At 41.1% G+C, this 23,668-nt stretch overlaps 1 protein-coding gene across 1 annotated transcript in view; it reads right to left on the bottom strand.

Annotated features, from left to right (window-relative positions):
• PLEKHG7 (pleckstrin homology and RhoGEF domain containing G7) overlaps positions 1–23,668 on the bottom strand; it is a 34,561-nt gene that overhangs the window by 5,494 nt on the left and 5,399 nt on the right. Inside the window, exons 3-15 of the mRNA XM_017737849.1 lie at positions 23,469–23,491; positions 21,267–21,305; positions 18,114–18,241; positions 16,790–16,830; positions 15,045–15,143; positions 13,846–13,995; positions 11,744–11,839; positions 9,441–9,536; positions 6,166–6,340; positions 4,120–4,235; positions 3,252–3,345; positions 2,722–2,801; positions 1,308–1,467 (exon numbers count right to left, since the gene is read on the bottom strand). Of these exons, the coding sequence (XP_017593338.1) occupies positions 1,308–1,467; positions 2,722–2,801; positions 3,252–3,345; positions 4,120–4,235; positions 6,166–6,340; positions 9,441–9,536; positions 11,744–11,839; positions 13,846–13,995; positions 15,045–15,143; positions 16,790–16,830; positions 18,114–18,241; positions 21,267–21,305; positions 23,469–23,491 (1,297 nt within the window). The remainder of the gene's footprint in view (positions 1–1,307; positions 1,468–2,721; positions 2,802–3,251; positions 3,346–4,119; positions 4,236–6,165; positions 6,341–9,440; positions 9,537–11,743; positions 11,840–13,845; positions 13,996–15,044; positions 15,144–16,789; positions 16,831–18,113; positions 18,242–21,266; positions 21,306–23,468; positions 23,492–23,668) is intronic.

Genomic DNA, 23,668 nt, shown 5'->3' on the forward strand with positions numbered 1-23,668 from the left:
AGAGCTGGACACACAATTTGAGGTGTGGCCTCACCACTGCCAAGTACAGGGGATCGGTTTCGTCCCTGGTCCTGCTGGCCACACTATTGCTGACACAGGCCAGGATGTCACTGCCTTTTTGGCCGCCTGGGCACACGCTGGCTCATGTTCAGCTGGCTGTCACCCAGCCCCTCCAGGTCCTTTTCTTTTGGGCTGCTTTTCAGCCACTCTTCCCCAAACCCATAGTGCTGCATGGGGTTGTTGTGACTGAAGCGCAGGATCCGGAACTTCACCTTACTGAATCTCATGCAGTTGGCCTCAGCCTGTTGATGCAGCCTGCCTAGATCCCTCTGCAGAGCCTTCCTGCCTCCCAGTGGATCAACACTCCTACCCAAATTAATGTCATCTATGAACTGAGTTCCCTCACTCCTGTCATCCAGGTCTTTTATGAAGGTGTTAAACAGGACCATCCCCAATACAGAGCTCTGGGGAGCATCGCTAAGGACTGGCCTTCAACTGGATGTGGCACCATTCACCACCAACGTGAGGTGTGTGAGAGCCTGCTGCGTCAGTGGCTCAGACCAAGGGGAGGCCTGATGTTCATGCCTGCTCCCTGACCCCTTGGTGACTTCAGGAAGGTTGTTTTGGCAGGGTAAGGGTGGTCATTCTGTGGCAGTCAGCCCTCCTCCACTCCTCACCCAACTGCACAGCAGCAGTAATAGGAGGCATATTCCCCAGTGATGTGTTTGGATATCTGAGAGCAAGGAAGCATTGATGTATGGTGGGTGATTTCCATCCTCTCAAGAGCTGGTGGAGATGTGAGTAGGAGCAGTAGCAGGAGGTAAATCTCCTCTCCAGCCTCTTTGAGAATGGCTGCTGTGTATGTGGGAGGACACCCAGGAGAACAATCTAGTGGTACAGCTGAAAAAATGCTGCATAACTAGTATGGAATTGAAAATGTTGTTGGGAAGGATGCCTGGGGTCTGATAGAGAGTATTAGGACAGTTAGGACAAGTCCTGGCTTGTGAGAAAGAAGTCATTGGAGTCTTGATACCTCCTTTGGGGTGAATGGATAATATGTGACAGTCACTGGTGTGTGTGTGAGTCACTGCTGGCAGCAGGGGGTGCGGGCTGTGAAGTCTGAGGCAGTAGCTCATGCCTCACAGCAGGAGCAGAGCTGTGAAGCCAGGCAGTGCTGAGGCACCAGTGTTTGCACTCCAGGCACCTGAGGGTGGTTTGTGGGCAAACAGCAGCTTGTCCTTACGCTACCACACACAGTGCATTGACATGGTGTTTATGCAGGCATTCAAGTGTATGCAGGCACATACCTGTAATGTGGATGGGTTCAACGTTTTTCAGTATGAGTCTGTCTAGTGGGATGGGCTGGTCTAGGACTGTGCAAAGTCCCCCCTCTCTTATGAAGGACTGCAGCTCAGGAGTGAGGGAAGGACAGACAGGGATTAAGCTGGTGTCTGAGCCTCCATATTTCTGGGAATAGAAAATTAAGTTGGTTAGCAGGTTGTCTGCCATCTGCTCATGAAGTATAGGGACTAAACAACTCTAAATTATGTGCTTTCCCTTATCAAAGATACACAGACATCTTATTTGCCTGAGGAATCTTAGAAAAACTGGCTGGTACCTGGAGCTCTCCTGCAAGGTCACACCTTGCATTAAAAAGCTACAATAGAAACACAAGTCCATAAGCCGAAAACAGTCAAAGGCATTCCAAAAGTATTTTTCCCCTTCCCCTCATTATTTTAATAGCAGGTTTTTTTCTCCATTCCTTGGAATTATGTTTCCCCATCTCCCCTCTTGTATATGCACAAGACAGAATTCCCAGAGCTCCAGCTCAGTTGCAGCCCTTCACAGAAGGTTCACCGACACATGTACGTGGGACAACCCTCAAAGAGATTTGCCTAAGGGTACCAGATCCCTTGAATTTCTGCTTCCTTCACCACCCCTGTTGCTAAGGGATGGTGCTGCTAGTCTAAAACCTCTCACTGCATGCTTTCTCTATTGCCTTTCTAAAGCAGAACACCTGCTTCTTTAAAAAAACCCCAGGAGATTTATCACAGGTCCATTTAGTTTACATGAGTTTCATAAATGTAATAAGCTAGATGCACTCATACATGGAAGTTTTAGGAATTTCAGGTCATCCGGTGTCTTCTGTTGGTGTCTAAATACAGATATTTGTCATCTGTAGAACTCTATAGAATCATTCATCAAGAAACATTTTCTTAAGAGGAATCATTATATCTCAGTTTTAAACTTGGGGAAATCAAGGCAAAGAGAGGACAACTAGAAGTGTAGCCAATCTTCCATCAGTTTTAGCCTTTCCCTGTTTTTTTTCCTTTTAAATTTTTTTCCTCTTTCCAAAAGTTCTGATATCTCTGGAATAAAAAATTCTCAGGTTGCAGGGACCATTAGAAAAAATAGTACATTCCTGAAACTTTTCTGAGATTTGGGAATCCAGCACATCAGAACAACATCAGGAAGATAGTAAGGTCTTGTAATATAAATTCTGCCTGTAATAGTGTTCCTGTACCATACTGAGCCTAGGAGTAGGCTATTGAATCAGTGTTATGGTTTGCTGTTTGCATAAGGAAGTATCAGCTGCTCTTCATGCTGATTAGTCATCCTGTATTTTTATCATTAGATCAATCTTCCAAAGTACATTCAAAATCCATCCAAAAGCTAAGAAACGTAACAACTGCAACCATGTATATCTCTAGACATCATTACCTTTTTGTTACGTTTAATTTTGGTAATTAGTAGGAAATCATCGAATAAGAAGAGGTAGACGTCAAGGAGTCTTGTGCTTTCTGAGAAGGAAAACAAAAAAATCACTTTTATGGTGTGATTATTTTAAGGAATTGCTACTTCTAAGATGAGTCACATTTATGAATCGCTGCACCTTACAGAATGCTTTTAACAAAGAATCCTCATTTCCAATATAGTTCACAACTTGTCCTCCAGTCTTCATTCTCAAATGCACTAAATCATATGTCTCAGTCATTTTGGCTACTAAACTTGTACCTTGTAGCAGCTATCTCATTGCTTGCCTGCCAGGAAAACTGACCTTAAACAATCATACTACTCATCCTATTGGCAATTTGGCTGTATCTCAGTCTCTCTCTGAAAAGCTGTACAGTTGCTTTTTCTTTCCTGCACTTGTCCAAATGCTGTTGCAAAGGTTCATTCTGGACCTGCCATAACAATGTATAATTCTATATTAAGCTATCCCTGGACACCAGGACATTCAGGGACATTACCTGCTAGCATCAGCCGCCCTTCATGAAGGAGAAGTCTGTTCACTGAAGACAAAATGTTTTCACTGCTGTTTTCTCTTAAGTTTTGCTTCAAACACTTGACCCCAAAAAAATGAGAAAGAGAGAGAAAATGGGGAATCATGCATAATAGATGATGAACTGGGAGGCAGCCAGCAGGTAAACAAGATGAGCATATGTGTGTTCTTACCTCAGGCTGAATACATCACACAGCTGATAACTGAACATGGCTGTATTTCTTCAGCAGTGCTGTTGCTTAGATGTGTTTATGCTTTTGAAATGTTAAGCTGGGTTTTACTTTTCCGAAGTGAGTTTAATAGTTTTTGCAGCCATGTATGTGAACAGACACAATCCTTGAGAGGAGACCCACTTGATGTTACCATAGTGCTGCTTAAAATCTGTCTGTTTGGGTAAAGGGGTAACTACAGCAGAAATGTGCACACCCAGGTATGCTGTGTAATTTTTGTAATGCAATTAAAGTGTAAATGGAAAGTTCTTTGGCTCAGCTTGAGAAGTGAAAGAGGCAAATAATTTCTACTTTATTAAATGCTGGTAGTACTTACAGCTATCCCATTTCATTCTGTCCCCTAAAAGCAAATATGGTTGAGTCCTCCTGGATTGTACCATTATCCTCTCTTGGATGCTAACTGAGAGCAACCCATGCTGTCATCCAAGGCACTGTGTGTATTCAGCTACAGTGCTTGCAGTGCCCAGGCTGCAGCTGCTCCTGTTAGAGCAGAGCCATCCCCACTAACTAGAATCCAGACAACCATCCAGCTTTAGACCACACTATGAAGATAGATAGGAAATGAAACCCTCTTTTAGAAAAAAATGCCCTTTAAAATCTGCTTACCTCTGGGACAAAGAACCTTTTGTCACGATCCCAGACCTGAGGCCAAATTATGACCTCTTGCAGCTGCCTGAACTTCTGAAAGTTGTCCAACCATTTCACTTTACCTTCCAGATCCCCTGAAATGTGTGAAACACCAGTTACTGCCAGGGCTGGCAAAAGCAGTCCTGTTTCTAGAAGATGCTGAATACTGATTTTCTCCAGTGAAAGCCGAAGTGCCTCACGTGTAAGGCCCCAGATGAAATCTTGATCTCATTGTAAAAAATGCCTAAACTCTACTTAGATCAGCAGGGGCAGAATTTCAATTCATGCATTCAAAGATGCTTAAATTCATTGCTAAATGAAAAGGTTGTGTTTACTAATCTGTCTGGGGAACAGAGGAAATCATATTAAACTCAAACTGTAATCTTAAAAATGTCTTTAAAAAAAGTGCTGTCATTCTAAACTCTCTGGTATAGCGAGAGAAAAATATTTTTCATTTCATATATACAGCTTATAAAAAGACTGTTGAAATTAATGAGAATTAATTTCAGAGGAATTGTTGCCAGGAGTGACTGAAGTATTTAACTGAGGTGGGCTTCCCTCAAAATCTGAAAAATGGGGACTGTGTCTTTGCTGATTCAGGGCCATTATGGGGAAAGTTTTAATGGACCTGCAACTTAAATTTCAAGTTTTTGAGTGGAGTGGTATTGCAGATAATGGTTTCAGACACACACCTCCCCACCAGAAGGGGAGTGCTTGGACTACAACTGTTCTTTATGTTACTGATTTACTGATCAAAAAATGAGGGCAGATCTTTGTCAGGTGTATGTGAATAAAGAGGGGTCACCCTTCTATCTTCAGTTTCCTTGATCCAGAGATGTCTAATTTCTGGAAGGACCTATTTATTCTGCCAGTAATACTCTCCAGATATCCCATGGTCTTTTGTGGCCATACCTAAAACTGCTGTCCTTCCAGCAGACATACTCAGGCTAGCAACAAACCCATCTTACTTTCCTATGGCACACGTTCTGCGCAGAGAGGTGCGCTCCTTGTGTGGGCATCGTAAGACTTGGCAAGAGGAGAAAGAACCCCAGTCTCTCTTTTAGGTGGTCATCCTGTAATTGGAGTATTTATTTAAGAAGAAGGAGCCCCAGATTTATGTATCTCTAGAATGCATTAACTCTCTCTATGCCACATCTCCTGAGGCGATATTCAAGCCTTCAGCCTCCAGCATGGGCAGAAGGATGGCAACAGGGGTTAGGGTTACTCTCTGAGTGAGCCACCATGCTGGGTTGCTCAAGGCCCTGGTGTGCTGCTCATGAGAATGAAGCGCTATCTGGTACTTATCCCTGTCAAGACTGCTGTGATAAGTGATTTGCTGATGTATTGTCTTGTCTTGGATTTCAGTGGGGGCTGCAGGAAGCCGTTGGGGGATAAACCTATCTGCTGATGAACTATATGGTCATAAGGCTCTAAAAGATGCACTTGAATCTCCCCGAACAAGACTGAATTAATAAATTATTTACTTAAAACAAAATGCAGGGAAAAAGTTAATATCTGGACCAACCCCTTGTTTTCCACAATAGCTGGAGAAAATCTGTAGCTGAGACAACTTTACATGGTAGGACCCTGTCATTAGTGAAAGGTCACAGACATAATATTCCCCTTGTGAGTGCAAATTTATCCTCTTAAGGATCAGCCCTAAAAAAAAATCCTCCTTAGACATGAATCCAACTGAAAGACTTCTTTGTTTGAGGTTTCTTGATATGTTCCAATTTGAGATCTGCTCTTAATTGTTTGCCTGTCACTGCAGATGATTCTGAGAAAATACGAGTGACTCACTGATTTGGGAGTCCTGTGACATTGCTCAGAGAGGCTTTGACAGCACAAGGTTGCCCAAATAATTCCCTACAGAATGAGGCTCAGGACTGTGGAAAGGCACATACATCCTTGTTGCATTTCTGCGGAGACACGTGACCAATTCACACTTCAAAGGACATGCTCAGGAAAGCCACATAACTTTCTAATTTGTAACTGCATACTTGACTTTCAATCTTTGTTACTTACTTATGGACTTTTCCACCTTCTCTTTAAGTGACTGGATAAAACTTTTCTCTGTTTCATCAGTGCTCCTCTTCCAGATGTTGTTGAGGAGGAGGGGATACCGCAGCAATCGATGCAGAGGAGCAACTAGCAGCTCTGGCAGATGCAACCTCTTGCACTGTTCATTTTGTTCACACCACTGCTGAAGACAAAGAAAACCTGCCTTAGGCATCAGCTTGCTTCTGGCTGGGAGGTAGCAAACAGTTTTCTGCATCATTAGCTGGCTGTAATGAGACAGGGACTAATGAAAGATGAATTTCTCACACAGGGAGAGCAAGGGCAATGTAAAGGCTCTTGTCACAGTTTAATCCAGCAAGTATCTAAACCACACAGCCACTCATTCACTCTTCACTTCCTCCTGTGGGATGGGGAAGAGAAGTGGGAAATAAAAAAGAAAGTTTGTAGTTTGAGATAAAGGCAGTTTAATAGAACAGAAACAGAAGGGAAAAAAAATAACAGAATATACAAAACAAGTGGTGCACAATGCTCACCATCCACTGATCAATGCCCAGCCAATCCCAGAGCAGAGGCCCCCCCCAGCCAGCTTTCCCGCTGGTTCATATACTGAGGATGACACCATATGGTATGGAATACCCCTTGGGTCACTTGGGGTCACCTGTTCTGGCTGTGCCCCCTCCCGACTTCTTGTGCCCACCAGACTCCTTGCTGGTGGTGGTGAGAGACAGAAAAGTCCTTGACTTAGTGCAAACTGCTTAGCAACAAGTAAACATCAGTGTGTTATCAAGATTACTCTCATCTTAAATCCAAGCTACAACACTATGCCAGCTACCAAGAGCAAACCAAGGACAGCTCTCTACAGGGGGAATTGCATTGCCCCTCCAGATTCACTTTCTGCATCTCTTCTTACCATTCCAGATGCTGTGGCCATGTTATCATATCAAGTAGGGCTCTTATTTATCTGCTGTTCTAATTTTCTCAGGAAAAACTTTAAAAATTAACCTGAGTTATGTTTGAAAGCCACCTTATATTTTAGGGTCGCTGCTACTTGCCACAGGGGAACATTTTCCCTAGGTATGAATGTATGAAATCCTCATCAGGGAGCAAGCAGTGTGAAACTCCAAGGCCCAAGCTGCAGTTTGCCTGCCATAAAGAGGTGCCCTTCCAGTTTTGGGCTGCCTATGAGAAAAGCCCACTACTTCAGTTTCTCTTTCTAAGCCTGTAATTTTGAGGATCATTCTTAAGTATTTACAGGACACACTGGTCTGCTAATGATGTCAGAAAGAGCAGAGCCTGAGATCCGCACCACTGTACTGTCTAGAGCTGTTGCTTAATGCAGTGTCAGCAAAGACAGAACCTGCTGTAGTGCTGCAACTTGATAAAGACATAACTGATAGCTCTTTCCAGCCTTAGAGGGAGGTAAATGCTCCCTTACTGGTATTTTTTTGATGCCAAAGTAAAACATTTGAGAGAATTTACAATATGGATTGATTTTTGTGTCTTTTTTTTCCTGTAACAATTTCACTTTGTTAAGGTGGAGGTCACTGAGTCAAGGGATTATGTGCAAAACATCTGAATGGAAGAGGCTAGTAGTTTGTATTTTCTGCCCGCAAAAATGCAGTCCAGCTCTTCCCCTCTTATCTGTTCTAAATTACAAGTAGGGACTTTCACACATGCAGGTGAACATACACTCAGAAGGGTGACTTATTGGTGATAGGCTCTGCAGTTCAAAAAATCCATGTTAAATGCTATCTACACAGTTTTGCTGCTAATGAATATTCCTAATTTCCTGTTAAAATGCTGTCATAAGGTAGGAAGGCTGAAGACAACAACAACAACAACAGCAACAGCAACGCCAACAACAGAACCATCACTTTACTTTCAGGTAGATGCTAAAATCTTCTCTCTGTCTCAGTTTTTCCAAGTAGAAGACAGCAGAGGTATAATTAAGGCAATAAATCTGGTGTGTCTGGCAGAGGTCACCCTGAAAAAACTGCAGAAAAGGTTTGGAAATTTATCAAAAAAGAAAAATACCATGACAAAGGGAGAAACAACAGTTCTGAGTTTGTAATGTGCATTTTATCTGATATTTCCTTGTCCCTAGGAAAATGAAAGAAGAGAGAAAGGGGGAATTAAAAAAGTAAAGGGGAGTTAAAACAGCAAGAAACTGTAAAGTAGTAAAAATACCACAGCAATGCTCAAATGATGTATGGGAGTACTGTTCTAACAGCTCTGCAGAGGTGTGGCACATTCTTAGACTTTGTTTCACTAGAAATAAATGATGTGAAATTCAGGTGGAAGTTGAAGATGAAACCCACTATTTCTGAAACAGCTTTGATGACTTCATGTAGCATGGTATTTTATATTTGAGTATGCTCTTAGAAATAACAGGATAGCCTTATTTAGGTTGGAGATGTTGAATGTCATGCGTGATAAAATGCAGCTTTGTCTGGGATTTTGTTTGTCTACACAAAAAATTATCAATAAATGCCTGAAGTCAGAGGTCACAGGGGCAAGAACCCAAGCTGTAGCCTGAATTCCTCTTTTAAAAATCTTAGCACTGAGGTATGGTCTTTTATTGTGTCCCAGAAGTTTTCTAATGGCCTCTTCTAGAGAAGGTTCCGGTCGATCATTTGACTTTCAGTCTTCATTAATATTTCCAACTTTACAAGCATTGGGAAGTTGTGCAGGAATTAGAGCTCCTGTAGACTACTGTTCAGGCAACTGCCTCGTTCACCACACAGACTGGCCAAAAAGGTTGCAGGGCAGGCAGGGCTTCACAGTGGCAGGACAGCTGAGGCTGTGCCTCTCTTGCTTAACTGACCCCAGCCAAAGTGTAATTTCAGTCCCACCCAACTCTTAATAAGCACTTATAAACACTTGTGGGTCTGGTCCATGGGGTGAAGGAGGATCTGTGTGAAGGAGTGCAAGGAGGCAGTGATGGGGATGGGGTCTGGTCTCAGGGAAGCATCTTCCATAGAGTGGGAAGCTTGCCTCTGCCAGTGGAATAGTCTCCTCAGAGTCTGGGCTGCTGTTCCCCAGGAAGGGAAAATCTTTCCACACTTTATTTCACATACAGAGCACCTTTCCATGACTGCTTCAAACATTCCAGTGAATAAAAATCAAAACATCCTTGTGATAGGAACTACTAGAGGCTGAGACCAAATTGCCTGTGGCAGATGGCATGGACTTGACTGACCTGATTGCTCTGAAGCACCTGTATGCCATGATAAATGGTCTGCTGCTTGTATTACAAGCAAGAATACTTCTAATTATGTTACCGTTCTGAGTATGGAGCTGAAATCCATAGGAGAGTCTGACTTGCTGACATGCTTCTTCGCAGCTTCAAAAAAAGTTTTCAGTAAACTGAGACTTATCTAAGGGAAAAAAAGAGAGAAATTTGCATCAGTGATTGGAAGTTAAGATTAAAGGAACTTTATTTCCCATCCCTGGCCTCTCCAAAGGCTCCAAGTGTAATGTGTGCCTATACTTACCTCTAACATTGCCAGAATTGTCTTCAGAATTATGCCCAGAATGCTTTAATTAGTCGGAAGCTAAACCAAATCTATACAAATACACACTTACGTTGTGATAATGCCTTACGACAAAAGCTTTGAAACGAGATTAGCTAGTCCATTTAAATTTGTCTTAGGGTAGCAGCTGTATTTGACATGGGTTGACATTAAAAATGACAATGGATGAGTAGTATCTTGTGGGAAACTCTGTGTATGACAGAGCTGTGACAATTAAGGAAGCCTTCATGGTCATTTGAGGAAGACACCATCTTTCATAGTTTGAGTTTCATACAACTGAAGGTGAAGGAAGTATCTATAAAATACTACAGAAAGTCACATATTCCCCATAAGTTAACTTTACATGTTTATATTGGATTCAAAAGTGCCTACCTTATCAGTCAGATGGGGCTGCAAGCCTGCTCCTAAGCTCACACTTTTGTCCTGAACACACTGTTTTCACACAAATTCATGACTGGACTAAGTTGTTGGCCAAATTTTAGGCCAGAAGGGCACATCAGTCCTCTGTGATACTGCTACAAACTGTAATAGCTGCAGACTGCTTTGTTTGGTGTATTTATGGGGGCAAGGATACTTATAGGATGATGCTCATTCTTTAATTTTGACCTTTACAACTTTTCCAGCATGTATTTTTTCATGGATTTGGCCTGCTGTCAAGAAGATATGCGTGCTGTAAAATGCATGAAAAAAGGCACAAAAGGCATTGAGAGCAGTTTCTTTCTCCTACATTTATTCACTATTTTAAGTATGCATAACAGATGATCATTTATCATCCTCATTAATAAGGACAAAAAATTAGAAAGTAAACCCAGAAATTTTTTCAGATAATTCTCTCAAGACATGACCAAGCTCCAGCCAAGCTCAAAGCTAAGTGGAACACAGCAATATACCCCACTCTCTTCTTTGAACAAGAACAAAGGAATCAACAGCCACACATCTGCTGAACTCTAGTAGTTGCCTGCATGTACAGTCTCAGTCCACAACAAGCCAAAGATGAAACCTGTCAGCTAAAAACCTGCTGGTTGGTCATTCAGCAGTTCACCAGGTGTGAGGTCTGTGACTGAGCAGCTGTGCTTTGCTCATGTGTTTGAGTTCTGGCTTATTGCCTCTACTATGAAGACCTTTCTCAATTTTCTTGTTTTGGCTAAAAAGGGAGATACTCACTATTAAGAGAATTACAATAAGGGAAAGAAATTGAACTCAGCAGCTGATTCAGGGCACGTGATGTGATTGTGAGTAGTCATTCAATTAAGGCAGCTGCAGAATTCTTTCCAAAATTCACTTTACAATGAAGGGTGAGATGTCCTGTAAAAGGGCCCTCAAGCTAAGAAAAATAGTTTTGTTTCTAAAGTAATGTGAAAGCTATTTTTGACTTAGGGGTTTTTAACTTTCAGGAGCTGAAAATGGTCTCCCAGCAACTGGTCAAAAGCAGCAAGGATCTGGAGTACATCACAGCCAAGCCTTGTGGCCTCTCTCCTCCTGGACAGTGCAGGGTAAGTAGCACATGAGCACAGAGCATCCAGTCTGTGTGGGAGAGATCCTCACACATATGCAAAGGGACACCTCAGCAGGAGAGAGGGGGTCACCATTTTGTTTTAACTTGCTCTATTGGAATGGCATAGTAGACAGCACAGTCTTTGTGCCCATCTGTTTGCAAAAGGGGACTTGTTATGTAGTTATTTTGCCATGGTTCCTGTTTTGCTGTAAAGATTGTGTTGTAGTTTATCTTCACAAACCCTTTACAGGTTTGCTGCTTATGAGAATTAGTCTCAAACTTGCGTTTCCTTCAGAAACAACTACCAAACGAGCTCTCTCATGGCATGTTTAAAATACCATGTATCTTTGGTTGATGATACAAGAGAATGATTTGCACTCTCTGCAATGATATTTGACCCTCACTGATATACCACATAGAGAGGAAGAAAAGATGGATTATTTGAACAAAGTTCCAAATATGAGCATTGAAACAGAATAAAAGCTTTTGGTTTGTTGTCTTCTTTTGTTGGGATGAGTGATTCCTGATCTGATAACACTTCTCTTTTTCCACTCACCTTGTTTAACTCCTCTAAGTTCGCGAAAAGTCTCCACAAATCCACATCCAAGAGAAATTCATTACTCTGGAGGTATTTTAGAGTGTTCATAAATATCTTTAAAACCATAAGAAATCCATGTTAATTACTGTTTGTACCAATTCAATATATATTTTATTTTTCCCCCTGAAAATAACATTTGTACTGTAATTCATATGAAAGGATCATTTGATTTAGGGAGGGTAGAAGATGGCATTGTGAGAAAAGTTTCCTGATTTGTCTGAAGGATAAATATTGTGTTTTGTGTGCAGAAGAGGGTATGAGTGATGTCTCTGGGGTTTCTCTGTGGTTACCATGGAGGCAGCTGTGTCCCTGCTGTGCCCTTGGGCAGAATAGGGGCAAATGAGCCCCCTGCAGATCTCTGTGTGAAGGACTCAGCAACATCAGAGTCACAGTTACAGATTTCCATGACCTTTCTAAATGCTTTCCTTCCTACCCCATGCATCTGCTGCTATCTAAATTGTTTAGAGTTACTATGAGAAAAAAAGATATTCCTGGATTAAGGTAAGTAGAGGTCCTGTGGAGGTTTTTAATCTCTTTGGGTTATTTTATTAACCTGTATTGAGTGAAAACTGCATGTTTATTTATTGGCTGTTTCAGATTTTATATTTTTTAAGCTGATTGAGCTGTACTGAATCTGACCTAAATCTAAAAAAGGCTTAAAATTTATAGGTTACTGAGTAGATTTTTTTTTTTTTGTTGTTCATGCATATAAAGCATTAATGAAAAAACTTGTCATCCGGGTGCCAGGACTGAATAGCTAGTGAGAGTGTTTGCTTAGCCTTGTATAATTCTTTAGTTGCCATGACCAGGTTGACCTGAGAGCTTAAAGGGGATTTATGGTGGTCTTAAAGGTCCCTGTGGCAATTCATTAAAATCAGTGAAATATTTCTGTATTTGGAAGTAAGGAGGTATCTTTAAAACTGGTTACCCAAATGCAGTGGGTTCTTTCTTTAGCAGCAGAGGTTGGGAAGCTGTCATGGACCGAATAGCTCATCATTCATAGGTGACACAGGCTGGCTAAGGCTTGTCTGTGGGTTCCTACATCAGACTCATAAGGAGCTTGCATGACTGCTGTTATCGTCATCCTTCCCAGTATTCACCACTTTCTAATCTTTTCAGATTTGTAAACTAAGTGTATAGAAGGAAAGGTGCTCTTCTTCTGCCTTGGATCAATAGCTGGTCCTGTCATCCTGTTTTCTGTCCCTTCCTGTTCTGTCCCGCCAAGGAGGAATTCAGCCCACTCCTCTATTTTTTTTCCTCTACTTTGCAGAAGTTCTTGTATTGTCCAGGCTAACTTTTCAGCAACATGGAATATTTTTCACAAATCTCTTTTCTTTGACTTAATAAAAAATCAGAAATTGTCTGTGCCAAGTAAGAGAAAAATGGTAAGAAAATGTTTATGGAACCTTCCATCCTTTTAAATGGATATATTAACATTTGATGTGTGGTGAATATAAATACCACAGCTATTCTTGTAACAGTGTGTAATATTCCTGTCCATATTTCAAGCTCTTAAAATTCACTCTATTGGAGATAATATAGTTTTTGGGAGAGGAGTTGTTTTTAGTATGCTTGTTTTCATGTAACATTAAACTACAGGTCTGCTGAATTCTGAGGTTTTCATGCTCCAGTCAGGATAATCTAACCACAGCTCTATAAGAAGTTAAATGATGAATATAATGTTGCACACTTGCAGTACAGAAATATTCAATTGGAATAGTCCAGTACAGAAATCATCAGGTGGAGCATGGCTTTGGTACAGTGTTTGTGAGAGGACTAGTGGAATATCAGTTGAATATCCTGGAAGGCTCTGCAGTCAGATGGTAATTGCAAAGCACTAGATTGCATCACTGGAAAGTGATGTTTGGAAGAAGAGATACCATCATAAAGACAGAAAAGGGAACTATGGAAACGGGATGAGCAGGCAAGATGGGAGGAACAACCAGGTGCTTATGTCATTCCCCCAAAGACCTCTAATGAGAGGTTTCAGGTGGCTTTGTGTCCATCACAGGAGAACAAATAATGCTTCATTATTTTTGCGAAGTGAAATCTGACGTTACCATCTTGAGAACCAACAAATGATCCAGAAAGTAAGTGCATTCACTTGTGAAAAGTTCCCACACTGCTGCTTCTTTTTTCACTTCTAGCCGGCTGTTGACATCTTTCTGCTCAGTCTGTTGCTCATTTATAAATTCGTGCCAAGATTTACTCTACTGATTGAAGAAGAAAGAAAACCACCAATTGTTTCATCAGTTGCTTCAGACCTTATGAAAAGAATCGATGTCCCATTTCCTGGGTAAAATCTCACCTGCCAGTATTAATGATTTGTCTTCTGAAAGCTTAAAAATTCCTTTAAAATATTTTAAAACCTGACATTTTCCTCTAATATGCTAATAATATGAACACACTGAATTTGAAAGCAACAAAATATGATAGTCTCTGTTTAGGTATGTTGCATCAAAAATTAGTGGGCAGCTTGCAAATGCTAAGGAATTTCATCTGTTGTGCTGCTATTGGCTGGATGATAGCTTCTTATTTTCTGGATGATAAAATCAAGGTACCAAAGGACTAGGTCTTTATAGTTACTTGTAAATTGTTTTGTTTAGTCCTAGGGTGGCCACTGTCACATTATGGACCTGCTCCAAAGTCAGATGTTCGTACATAAGTTAGGCACTGACAGGAGCTCTCAGCATCTGTCTGTGGGGAGCTGCAGATAACAGCCTGCTGTGAGAAGCAGAAGGTTTTCTTCAGAGAGGGGGTGGTGTTAGGTGGCTAGGGGCCAGAAGCCTAGTTTGTCTGGCAGACAGGCTTTGGTGGCTCTTTTACAGCCAAACCTTGGTGTTGGCACTGACCTCTGTGTGGCTGCCTCTGAATGCAGCCCTAAGGCAGCAATGGGGTTGCTGTGTTCCATTTGACATCTTTCTGATGCTGTAGTTTCTTTCCCCAGACCTGTAGGTGCTGCTGAGAGGGTTGCCTTGAGACCTTTTTCTGAAGGTGGTACTTCCCTGATCTAGGGCAGTCTGGAACCCTGGCAAAATCCCAATGTTTTTAAGGGCCTTTGCTAACTTACTCTAACCCTCAGTTTCCTCCTTACCCCTCCATTTCAAATGACAAAAATATACCATATATTATGCATTAATTGAACAGAAAGGTCTCATACCCAGATTAATGAACTGAAAAATGTTAGCTTATACAGAACACAAAACTCCTCCTCCCATCTTTAAGTATCCTTGATACGGTATACTGAGTATTTTGTTACCTTAAAGCAGAAAAATTCATATGTGCAGCAGTCTATGATCTTAACAGTTGAAAGACAATTTTCCAGATCAGATGCTTGCTTCTGTTTGTCTTTACCCTGCTGAATGAAAAAATCCACCCCTGATTCGTACAGTGTTTTAAAGACTGTTAAGAAATTTACCGAGCTGTATAGCCTTGCCCAAATCTGTAAGGAGTTTGCCCTTAAACGAATGATTTCTTTATATTTCCAGGCTCTTCTGCACAGAGACAAGGCAGTGATGGCAGTTTCTTTGTAGCTGTGGGTGGGGTGTGTAGATGCCTTAGGCTTGGATGTGTAAGATCATATTTGTGTAATACAGTAGTCTTTGACAGGGCAAATCATTGGTATGGCAACAGGCTACCCTTAGAAGACAGAACAAATGAAATGTTTTGCTTCCTTTAGCATCATCCTCTCAGAGGTATACAAATTTATGTATTTATTTATTTATTTTTAAGTTTTTGAGCTACGTATTCAAAAAGCTCCTTTGGTCAGCTGCAGAGTAGTGTCTGTAAAATGAGCTTTCAGAAAGCTAAAAGAGCAGCAGGAGTTTGTGTGAGTGACCATGAAATAAAAACAATTGCTTTTGTTTTGGCTTTGTTTTTGCAGGCCATGTAAAAAAATTTAAACATTATTTATGAACTCTAATTTAATGCTGTGGGCACAGACTTATAAGGTGTTTGCCTAAGTTTTATCTGTTCTCTGGAACAGTATATTCCTGCTTCATGGATTTCTATTGTCTGAACTTTAGGCAATGAACTCAAGCCAATTTTGAAATACGTGTTTGATTATAATATTTGAAACTTAGAGTTTAAGTTCAGCTCTTAATTTTGAAACATAGATGGAAGTGGAGCATAAAAAATAATGCAGTTATAAATGGGCACACTGAACCAGTGTACCAGCAAATGAATCTTCATGATTTAAATTTTATGGCATTTAATAGTCTCAGAAATCACTTTTGTCTAATATCAAATGCTTTTTGTTGCAGATTTCAAGTATTTTGATTAATTTAAAAGTCCTCAGCTTTAGGTCATGCTCCTTCAAATGCTGTAGGAAGAGGGAACTCTTGTACATAAGAGTCTGAGTACTTGCATTTGTTTCGTATGCACAAACTATTCTTTGATAAAATGCAAAAAATACTGGGAAGGGACTGCTCTTACTTACATGTTTAGGGAGGAAAAATTATCAAGACACCCCTAAGAAAGTGTCCTGGAAAGCTACTTTTATAGGTAAAGCTTAGATCCCTTCCGTGTGAGTGGGAGTTTGTCACATTCTCCAAAGCTCTACGGCATGCAGAAAATAGAGGATACAGGATGGTCAGAGCAACAACGCAACTGACTTGTCCACCTTGTGCTTCCTTACCCTGGGGAGCTGAGCTGGGCCTGTTGCCGCCCCTGAACGCCCTGTAAGAGAGCCCCTGCTCTCATTGCCCTTCCCACTCTGCCCTCCTGGTGCCAAGGACACCTCTTCTGCCGCCACCCACAGGGATGGGGAGCGATGGCACTGTGTTTTCATGTTCATCACATGCAATGGCTGCACTGGAGCCACCCAACCTTCATTGCAGATTAATGACCAAGCAGCCATAGGGAGGCCTGAGACCTCTGAGTTCAGCTCACCTGCTGGCTGCCTTTCTCCAAGGGCAAGAAAGTAAAGAAGCTATTTTTACCCAGGTTAGTTGTGGGAAAAGGCAAAATCAGTGCAAGGAAAAACAAAATGGTAAAAATACTCACAGCTCCTCTTTTGGCAAATGGCCACCTTGACTTTTTGGACTCTAATGGGTAAAACAAATGTTATCAGTAAGGAAACAGATAAAAAGAAAAATGTTATTTATATTATTGATATATTCATTTTTATATGAAGCTTGATAGACTATACTCTACTTGGCTCATATTTAATACTTGAGTATAGGCAGTTTGTGCATCAGACTTAAAACCCATGAAGCTTGTTGCGTTCCTCCCATCAAGAATGATGACTGTCTCTGATGAGACCTTGGATGAAGCTAAACGCTCCTACTTGTTGCAGGTGATTAGTATGTGATTGCCAATTCTTTACATGGGAAAATCATCATACCTCAAGCCAATTCTTGAAGATGTTTTAAAGCAAGAATTAGTCTATGCCTTCTCATTAGGACAACTTGGAGTTATGCAGGTGTTTAAATCTGCAGTTAATAAACAATCCTACAGGCCCTAAGCTTTGGATCTGTCATGGGGCTGGCACAGTGAGGCTGACTGTAATTTGTGGTCCTTGGTGAGGCACAGGGAGAGCTGGGGATCTAGGTTTAGGAATCCACTGATGAGTTGTGAGGAATGGCTGTGTTCAGCAAGAAATCTGAGAAGATTTTCATGTGGCACCTGTCTTCAGGTGTGTGACTGGGAATCACAGTCAAAACTTTGTGTTTCTGGATTTTGAAGGTCTTGGCCATTCTGGGAATGGCTGGCTTATTTGCTGTCATGGAAATGCTGGCTGTGACCTTGGCTTTTAGAGAAACTTTAGATCTCTGGCCACCAGGATCTTTGGTCTCTGTCAATCACACCACACACTATACTTTATTTTACAATAGCAATTTGTGGAAATTGCTTGCAGGTCTGCATTTCAGTTTTGGAAGGTCTTGTGAGCAACCTCTAGCCCTGAGTTGGGTCTCCTACCCTTGTGATGAGAACACTACTGCAAAGGGCAGCATGGGCCACTTTTCTCTCTGCTTGAAGCTGTGGAGGTAGGAAATTGTAACTCAGCTGCTTGCAGATGGAGATCCTGACCAGGGCACTGGTTGCTTCTAGCCTGTGGAGGAGCAATGCGATCTGTGTCCTACCCTGTCATCTACTTGGATTTTGCATTCAACAGTAAAATGGAGGGGGGAAAAAACAGGAAAAATAAAAGGAGGAGTTTAAAAATTTGCAATGCAATCACTTTAGTGTGGGGTGACAGGATGCCGCACAGAATCTGCACCACCTCATGTCCTCATTGTATACATCCTCCCTCCCATCCCACACACACGCATGTTCCAGTCCTGGCTTCTGCTGGGCTCAGAGGAGCAAACCCCACTCTGTGTCTGACCTGCACTGAGCAGGAAGGATGAGTAGGGCAGGTAGTCCATGGCACTGTCTGACACCAGGAGGTCTCCAGGGAACACCTCGAGTCCCGGCAGACTCACTACCAGGGAGCTACGCCTGCGCTCGGCTGATCTGTGAGATGCAACAACAACACACGTCATCTCTGCTTGCAGCTGCAGAGGAAACTTCTGAAGGGATCCTTGCTGATACGGGAGGGAATCAGCTAAAAAACCAAATCACAATAACTATGACATAAGTGTTAAAAGAACAACAAGTAGAGAATTTCAGTGACTGACAGCAAATATCTAATTATCTTTCCAACTCCACATTGTTGCTGAGATAAAGGTTCTTATGGTCATGTCTTGTCTCATGATAATAAGTAATTAGAGCATTTAAATATGGAAAATTCCTCGTCTCTTCTGAGGTTAGACAAAAACTGAGTGGGGATTTTAGAATCTACCTTTTGGCAGTGGAGTCCAAAGGAGCAGTTAAATCCTATTTTTAGCTGATATGTGACTTGTCGTTACTTTTAACCTTCCTGTAAGTCAGGTGATTTCAAGAAAAGACAGCACACTAGTGAAACAGTCAAAATGTTGGGTTTTTAAAAAAGTATTTAACCTTTTGGCTAGTTTGTGCTATTTTCTTTCTAAATATTTTTGGCATTTTTTTCTGCTGTTTCAAATATTTTGAATGTAATATGACTCAGTGGCCCTACTGATCGAAAACAAATGTCTCTTTCCAACTATTGTTGTTCCTAACGGAGAGCATTGTCCAGGATCTCGATTCATCAAGAAAAATGACACAGGCATTTTGTATCCAACAGCGTGTTTGTGCTAGAGGCTGCTTGCTTTCACATACGGAAACTGTTGGTGCATATTAAAAACCTTTTTGGATTTTGCTAATAACTCGCACTGATACCTCATGAATTGTGTTAGCATATGCTGCAAAGGGACCGGTGTCTGCAGCTATTGTTGTGCTGCCTTCACTTGACTGGTACATGAAGACTGCATTAGGGCTCAAAGGGTCAGTAATTCAGTAGGGAGGAGGCACAAAGTGCATGTACATATATAAAAATTCTATTTTTCAGGCACCAGTTATTGTGCATGGTATTTTTTGGTCAGCTAAGCATGATTCTTAATGAGATCTTTTTTTGTCTAGGCAGTTACCTTACTCTGAATATCCAGCCATTTGCCACACTTGATGTGAAACCTGGCTGGTATATTTTTTCCCTTAAGTGCATGAATAGTTACTTGACAACTTATCAACTGACAGATGAGCTCTGAGGTAGACAACTAGGATTTGATATGTATAGTAAGACATGGAGATTGTACCTTTTTTATGGCCTGACAGTGACACTGCTTGCAATTGCCTTAGCTAAACAATTGAATGGTATAGATGAAAACTGCAGCTAACAATGGAGAGGCTATCAGGAGGGCCAGGCCTGGGACTTTAACACCTGAACCATGGACATATCAGAGCTTAAAAACTATGTGTTGAAGAGGTTACAATGTGCAATTCAGGAGTTCTTTGAAACTTTTTCTGCTAGTCCTACTGAATGGGGAACATAGGATCTATTTATTTGGCTTTAGGATCTACAATGAAACTCTGTGGTTTCTCATTAAATTGAACCCTCAGCATGTGCTTTGAGAGCTTTAATGGGTGGGGGGTCTGTTTCTTGGCTGTCTGCAAGCCCACACCAGTGCAAGGGAGAGGAGTACTCCTTGCAAGAGTACCTTCCCAAGACGTGCACTGAGTGCTGCCCAGTGCAAATTTTCAGTGTTTGTAATGATTGTGTTAAGATGCTACTGAAACCTCTACTGATTCCATGATGCAATCTCTTGGGCAGCCGGGCTATTATACTAGTCAGGTGCTGCAATATAGTACAAGAAAAATTCTCAAATGTTATTACTGTACTAGGAAATTCAGGAGATTTATTTCAGCTTGGCTTCACAGTAAAATTTTGCCAGTGTATTTTTGATTTTTAAAGCATCTAGCCTACTACTATTTTCACAATATATTTGAAGCTGCAGGCTAGTGGCTTATGAAGGCTAATAATGGAAACACAGTTTCACTGTAACTGAGTTAAATGACATTATTTACTCAGATCAAAAAGGCCTTGAACTTCAGGCACACATATGGCTAAACAAGCTCTTCACATGGGTGCACAAGCCTGTGAAATGTGGGGGCATGGCAAGATCACTTGGGTGTCTGTCCACAGTATACCTTTGCAATCTGACAAGCCTGGGCTGATTCATGGCTTGCACGCCGAAATTACACACTCATGCTTCAGAGATGAAAGTACAGGTACCTGTGGTTTCCTGGCCTCATGCCTGTAGACGTATTAGATACATCAGATGCTTCTGTTGTTTTTTCTGGAGAAATTAAATTACTGAAGTGCTGTGTAATAAAATTTACTAAGCTTTAAGTCTGCAATATTTTAGCATCTTCTCATGCCTTCAGACTGTAGCTTTGCTTTTTCCTTTAGTTTTTGTTTCTTTTACTTACTGGGAGCAGAGGAATCCAGTGATGGAGTGAAAGAAATGCTTGTGCTTTAGGGACAAACTCAGGCATCTGAAGAGATATCAGCTGCAATAATTCCTCCTTAAAATCCATGTGTTTTTTGAAACATGATAATGTCATAGATTTGCGTGGCAAAGTTATGGAAAATTATTAGAGACATTGAAGCGTGTCATGGTCTGGCAAAATAAATATCCTGTATATATAGTTACTTCTAAGGCATGGAAAGTATCTTCATCTGTCCATAACCTTAGCCTAACTAGCTATCCTAGGGAACAGACATCTATATAGATCACCTTACTTAAATAGCAGATATATTACTTAAAGGAATATCCACTAGATGTGAATAAAAAGCAACAGAAGAGGTTACTAAGGTAAATGTGATAGGATGGTCACGGTACTGAAATAGCTGCCAGGTGGTCACACTGTTACCCAACCCACTCAGGGAGGGTATTTGGACTCCCTGATTCAAAAAGTTAGCATGGAAAATGACCTATTGTCAAGAGTAAAATATTTATAGGATTGCATAAGGAATTAGGTTTAGTATAATGGACGCAATCCTGTGCAATGTGCTCAGGATGACCCTGCTTGAGCAGGGAGGTTGTACCAGACAACTCACCATGGTTCTTTCCAACCTTACCTACTCTGTGATTCTGTGGTGTCGTGACACTTTACAGCTCTGTGAAACAATAAAAGAGGAGTAGGATTACTTCAAGATAGATGAGCCCAGCTCCTTCAAGGCATTGAATATGAGCTGTCTTGGCAGTTACTGCAAAGACTCTTCATTAGCTGATTTGCTGTAGGAAATAGTGCAATGCAGTTTTCCACCCAGTCTCTGATAATGCTGAATAGTGCAAGCAGAAAATGAGCTCAGAGTAAACTCGAGGTTTTGTTTTAATAATTTTTTCTTCCATGGCAGTGTTGGTTTAGCACCTTCTCTCCACCACATACACCTCTCTCTGTGCTGGCCCTCTTGCCCTTTATTAATTTTGGATGGTTCTCTTTAATCAGCATCAGCTCAGAAAGTTGCCATGCTGACAGAGATGTGCTGGCATTCTTGACTGAGGATTGTGTGTGGGAAGGCTGTTTAAAATGAGCATGGGAGCATTAATGAAGTTTATTTGAAAGTACAGCCTGGGAGCAGGGAGAAGAGATGTTCATTAAAACTGAAGGACAGAGGTATGATTTTACCCAGGACAATATGTAAGTCAGTCTTGGAGAAGGGTTGCCAACTGTCCTAATGTGCTTCTAGATGGAGAGAATAATCTGACATTTCAACAGTTTTTCTGGCTGTGAGAAGAAGGGATTAGCTGTTAAGGAGTTAGACTAATGATCTTAGTAAAGGAGGAGCTGAATACAGGCTTAACCCAGACCTTGGACCAAATTAAACTTGACAAGAAACAATTAAAGCAGAAACTGGTGCTTTTAAAATATATTTTTGCACATTCTAATAGTGATCTAGATAGAATTCATAATACATCATCTGAACCACCTTTTGACAACCTTCCTGCTGGTGCCTATGGAAAAATTCTTGGATTGTGATTTCTTGATTTTTAAAAGATGTCTGGATAGAAATCCAAAGCCAGTATTCTAGCTGGCATATAATGACTTCCCTCTGAAGCCACTATAGGTGAGCAGCACCAAGAGGTGTGTACACTAAACGTTCAGTGTTCTCCTGTTTAACCATCTGTGTTCAATATCTTAAATTTCTCCTCTGAAGTTTGTTACACATCATGCAAATCTTCACACTGACAGTGAGATATGTTTATGTATTCCTGTTTTGAGTTGGATCAGAGCAGACTCTTCCCACAAAAGGTACAGATCACTTGTTGTCACACCCAGATGAAAAGATCTTTCCCTCCCCTTCTCTCTCCATCTCCTTTGTTAATTCAAAATGCTAAAGAGTGGGTTGGAAACTGCGGCAATTCAGAACATCTAGGAGGCCTCTTCTACAGTGAACATGTAATTTCAGATGCATGCATGCATCTCTTGAATATCATCTAGGGAACTGCATTGTGTAGAGGCTCCTAGACTATATCAGTCTGCTCCAAACCACACAGTCGCAAACATCCTTGAGGGGATCATGCAGTAAAGTGAGTGCTACTCCATCAATTAGAGAGGAGTGGTTATTAAGGGAGGTACTATCTCCTGCTTCCTTGTTGTGTGAAAAGAAAATAAAACTTTCTTTCCCTTTTGTAAACATTTGAACATCTTAAAGAAACATATCATAATCAAAACAATTTCTAATAGAGCTTTTACTTTCTGATAATTGTTTGTAAGACCTTGATCCAGTTCATTGCACAGGTCTATAGTATGCAACGCTCTGTCTTGTTGGCACTAACTTATAAAATCCATGTCTTCTATATACTCTTCTTAGTTTGTAGGTATAACAATCCCCCTGTCCAGTAGCAGTCCTAGATCTGCTTCGCTCATGTATGAGAACAATATTGAGCTGTTCTGCTAGCTCCTTTACTTCCTTCTCCCTTACACAAACTTTTGAAGAATGTCACTCAAGATTGAGATATTTCACATTCTTCAAGCTGAAATTTGATGCTGCTAAGCCAAACAACCAGACCTTTTGGCAGTTAGTTCCTAGTGCAAAGCTCCCCGATGATCCGGATGAAATATTTGCATGAAATGTAGCTAAACATGCTAGGGAGAAAGAAAATCTCATCAAAAAATTTAGGGAGCTGGTGACAGGCATTTCACATAGCAAATCTACAAATTAAGGTTGAGTTATGTATACATGACTCAATGTTCAGTTTTGCCTTAGAGTGAAGTAAATTCATTAAAAATGTAGGAGTGTCAAGCTTAGAATCATATAAAGCAAATATGTGCATACCTTTGCATGGGCAGTCCGCTCTCCTAAAAGAAAGTGAGATATTCTTAGTTACTTGGTCAGAAAGCAAGCAAGCAATTCTGATTTTTTGTGAAAAAAGAACTCATTTGTAAAGGGAAATGTACTAATGATAGTGGAATAGGCTTGGGCATAGGCTGACTAATTCACTGTTGTGGAGCAAGGAGAACTCATTTGATATCCAG

The sequence above is a fragment of the Corvus brachyrhynchos genome, unplaced genomic scaffold (genome assembly GCF_000691975.1).
Source record: "Corvus brachyrhynchos isolate BGI_N302 unplaced genomic scaffold, ASM69197v1 scaffold56, whole genome shotgun sequence".
NCBI lineage: Eukaryota > Metazoa > Chordata > Aves > Passeriformes > Corvidae > Corvus > Corvus brachyrhynchos.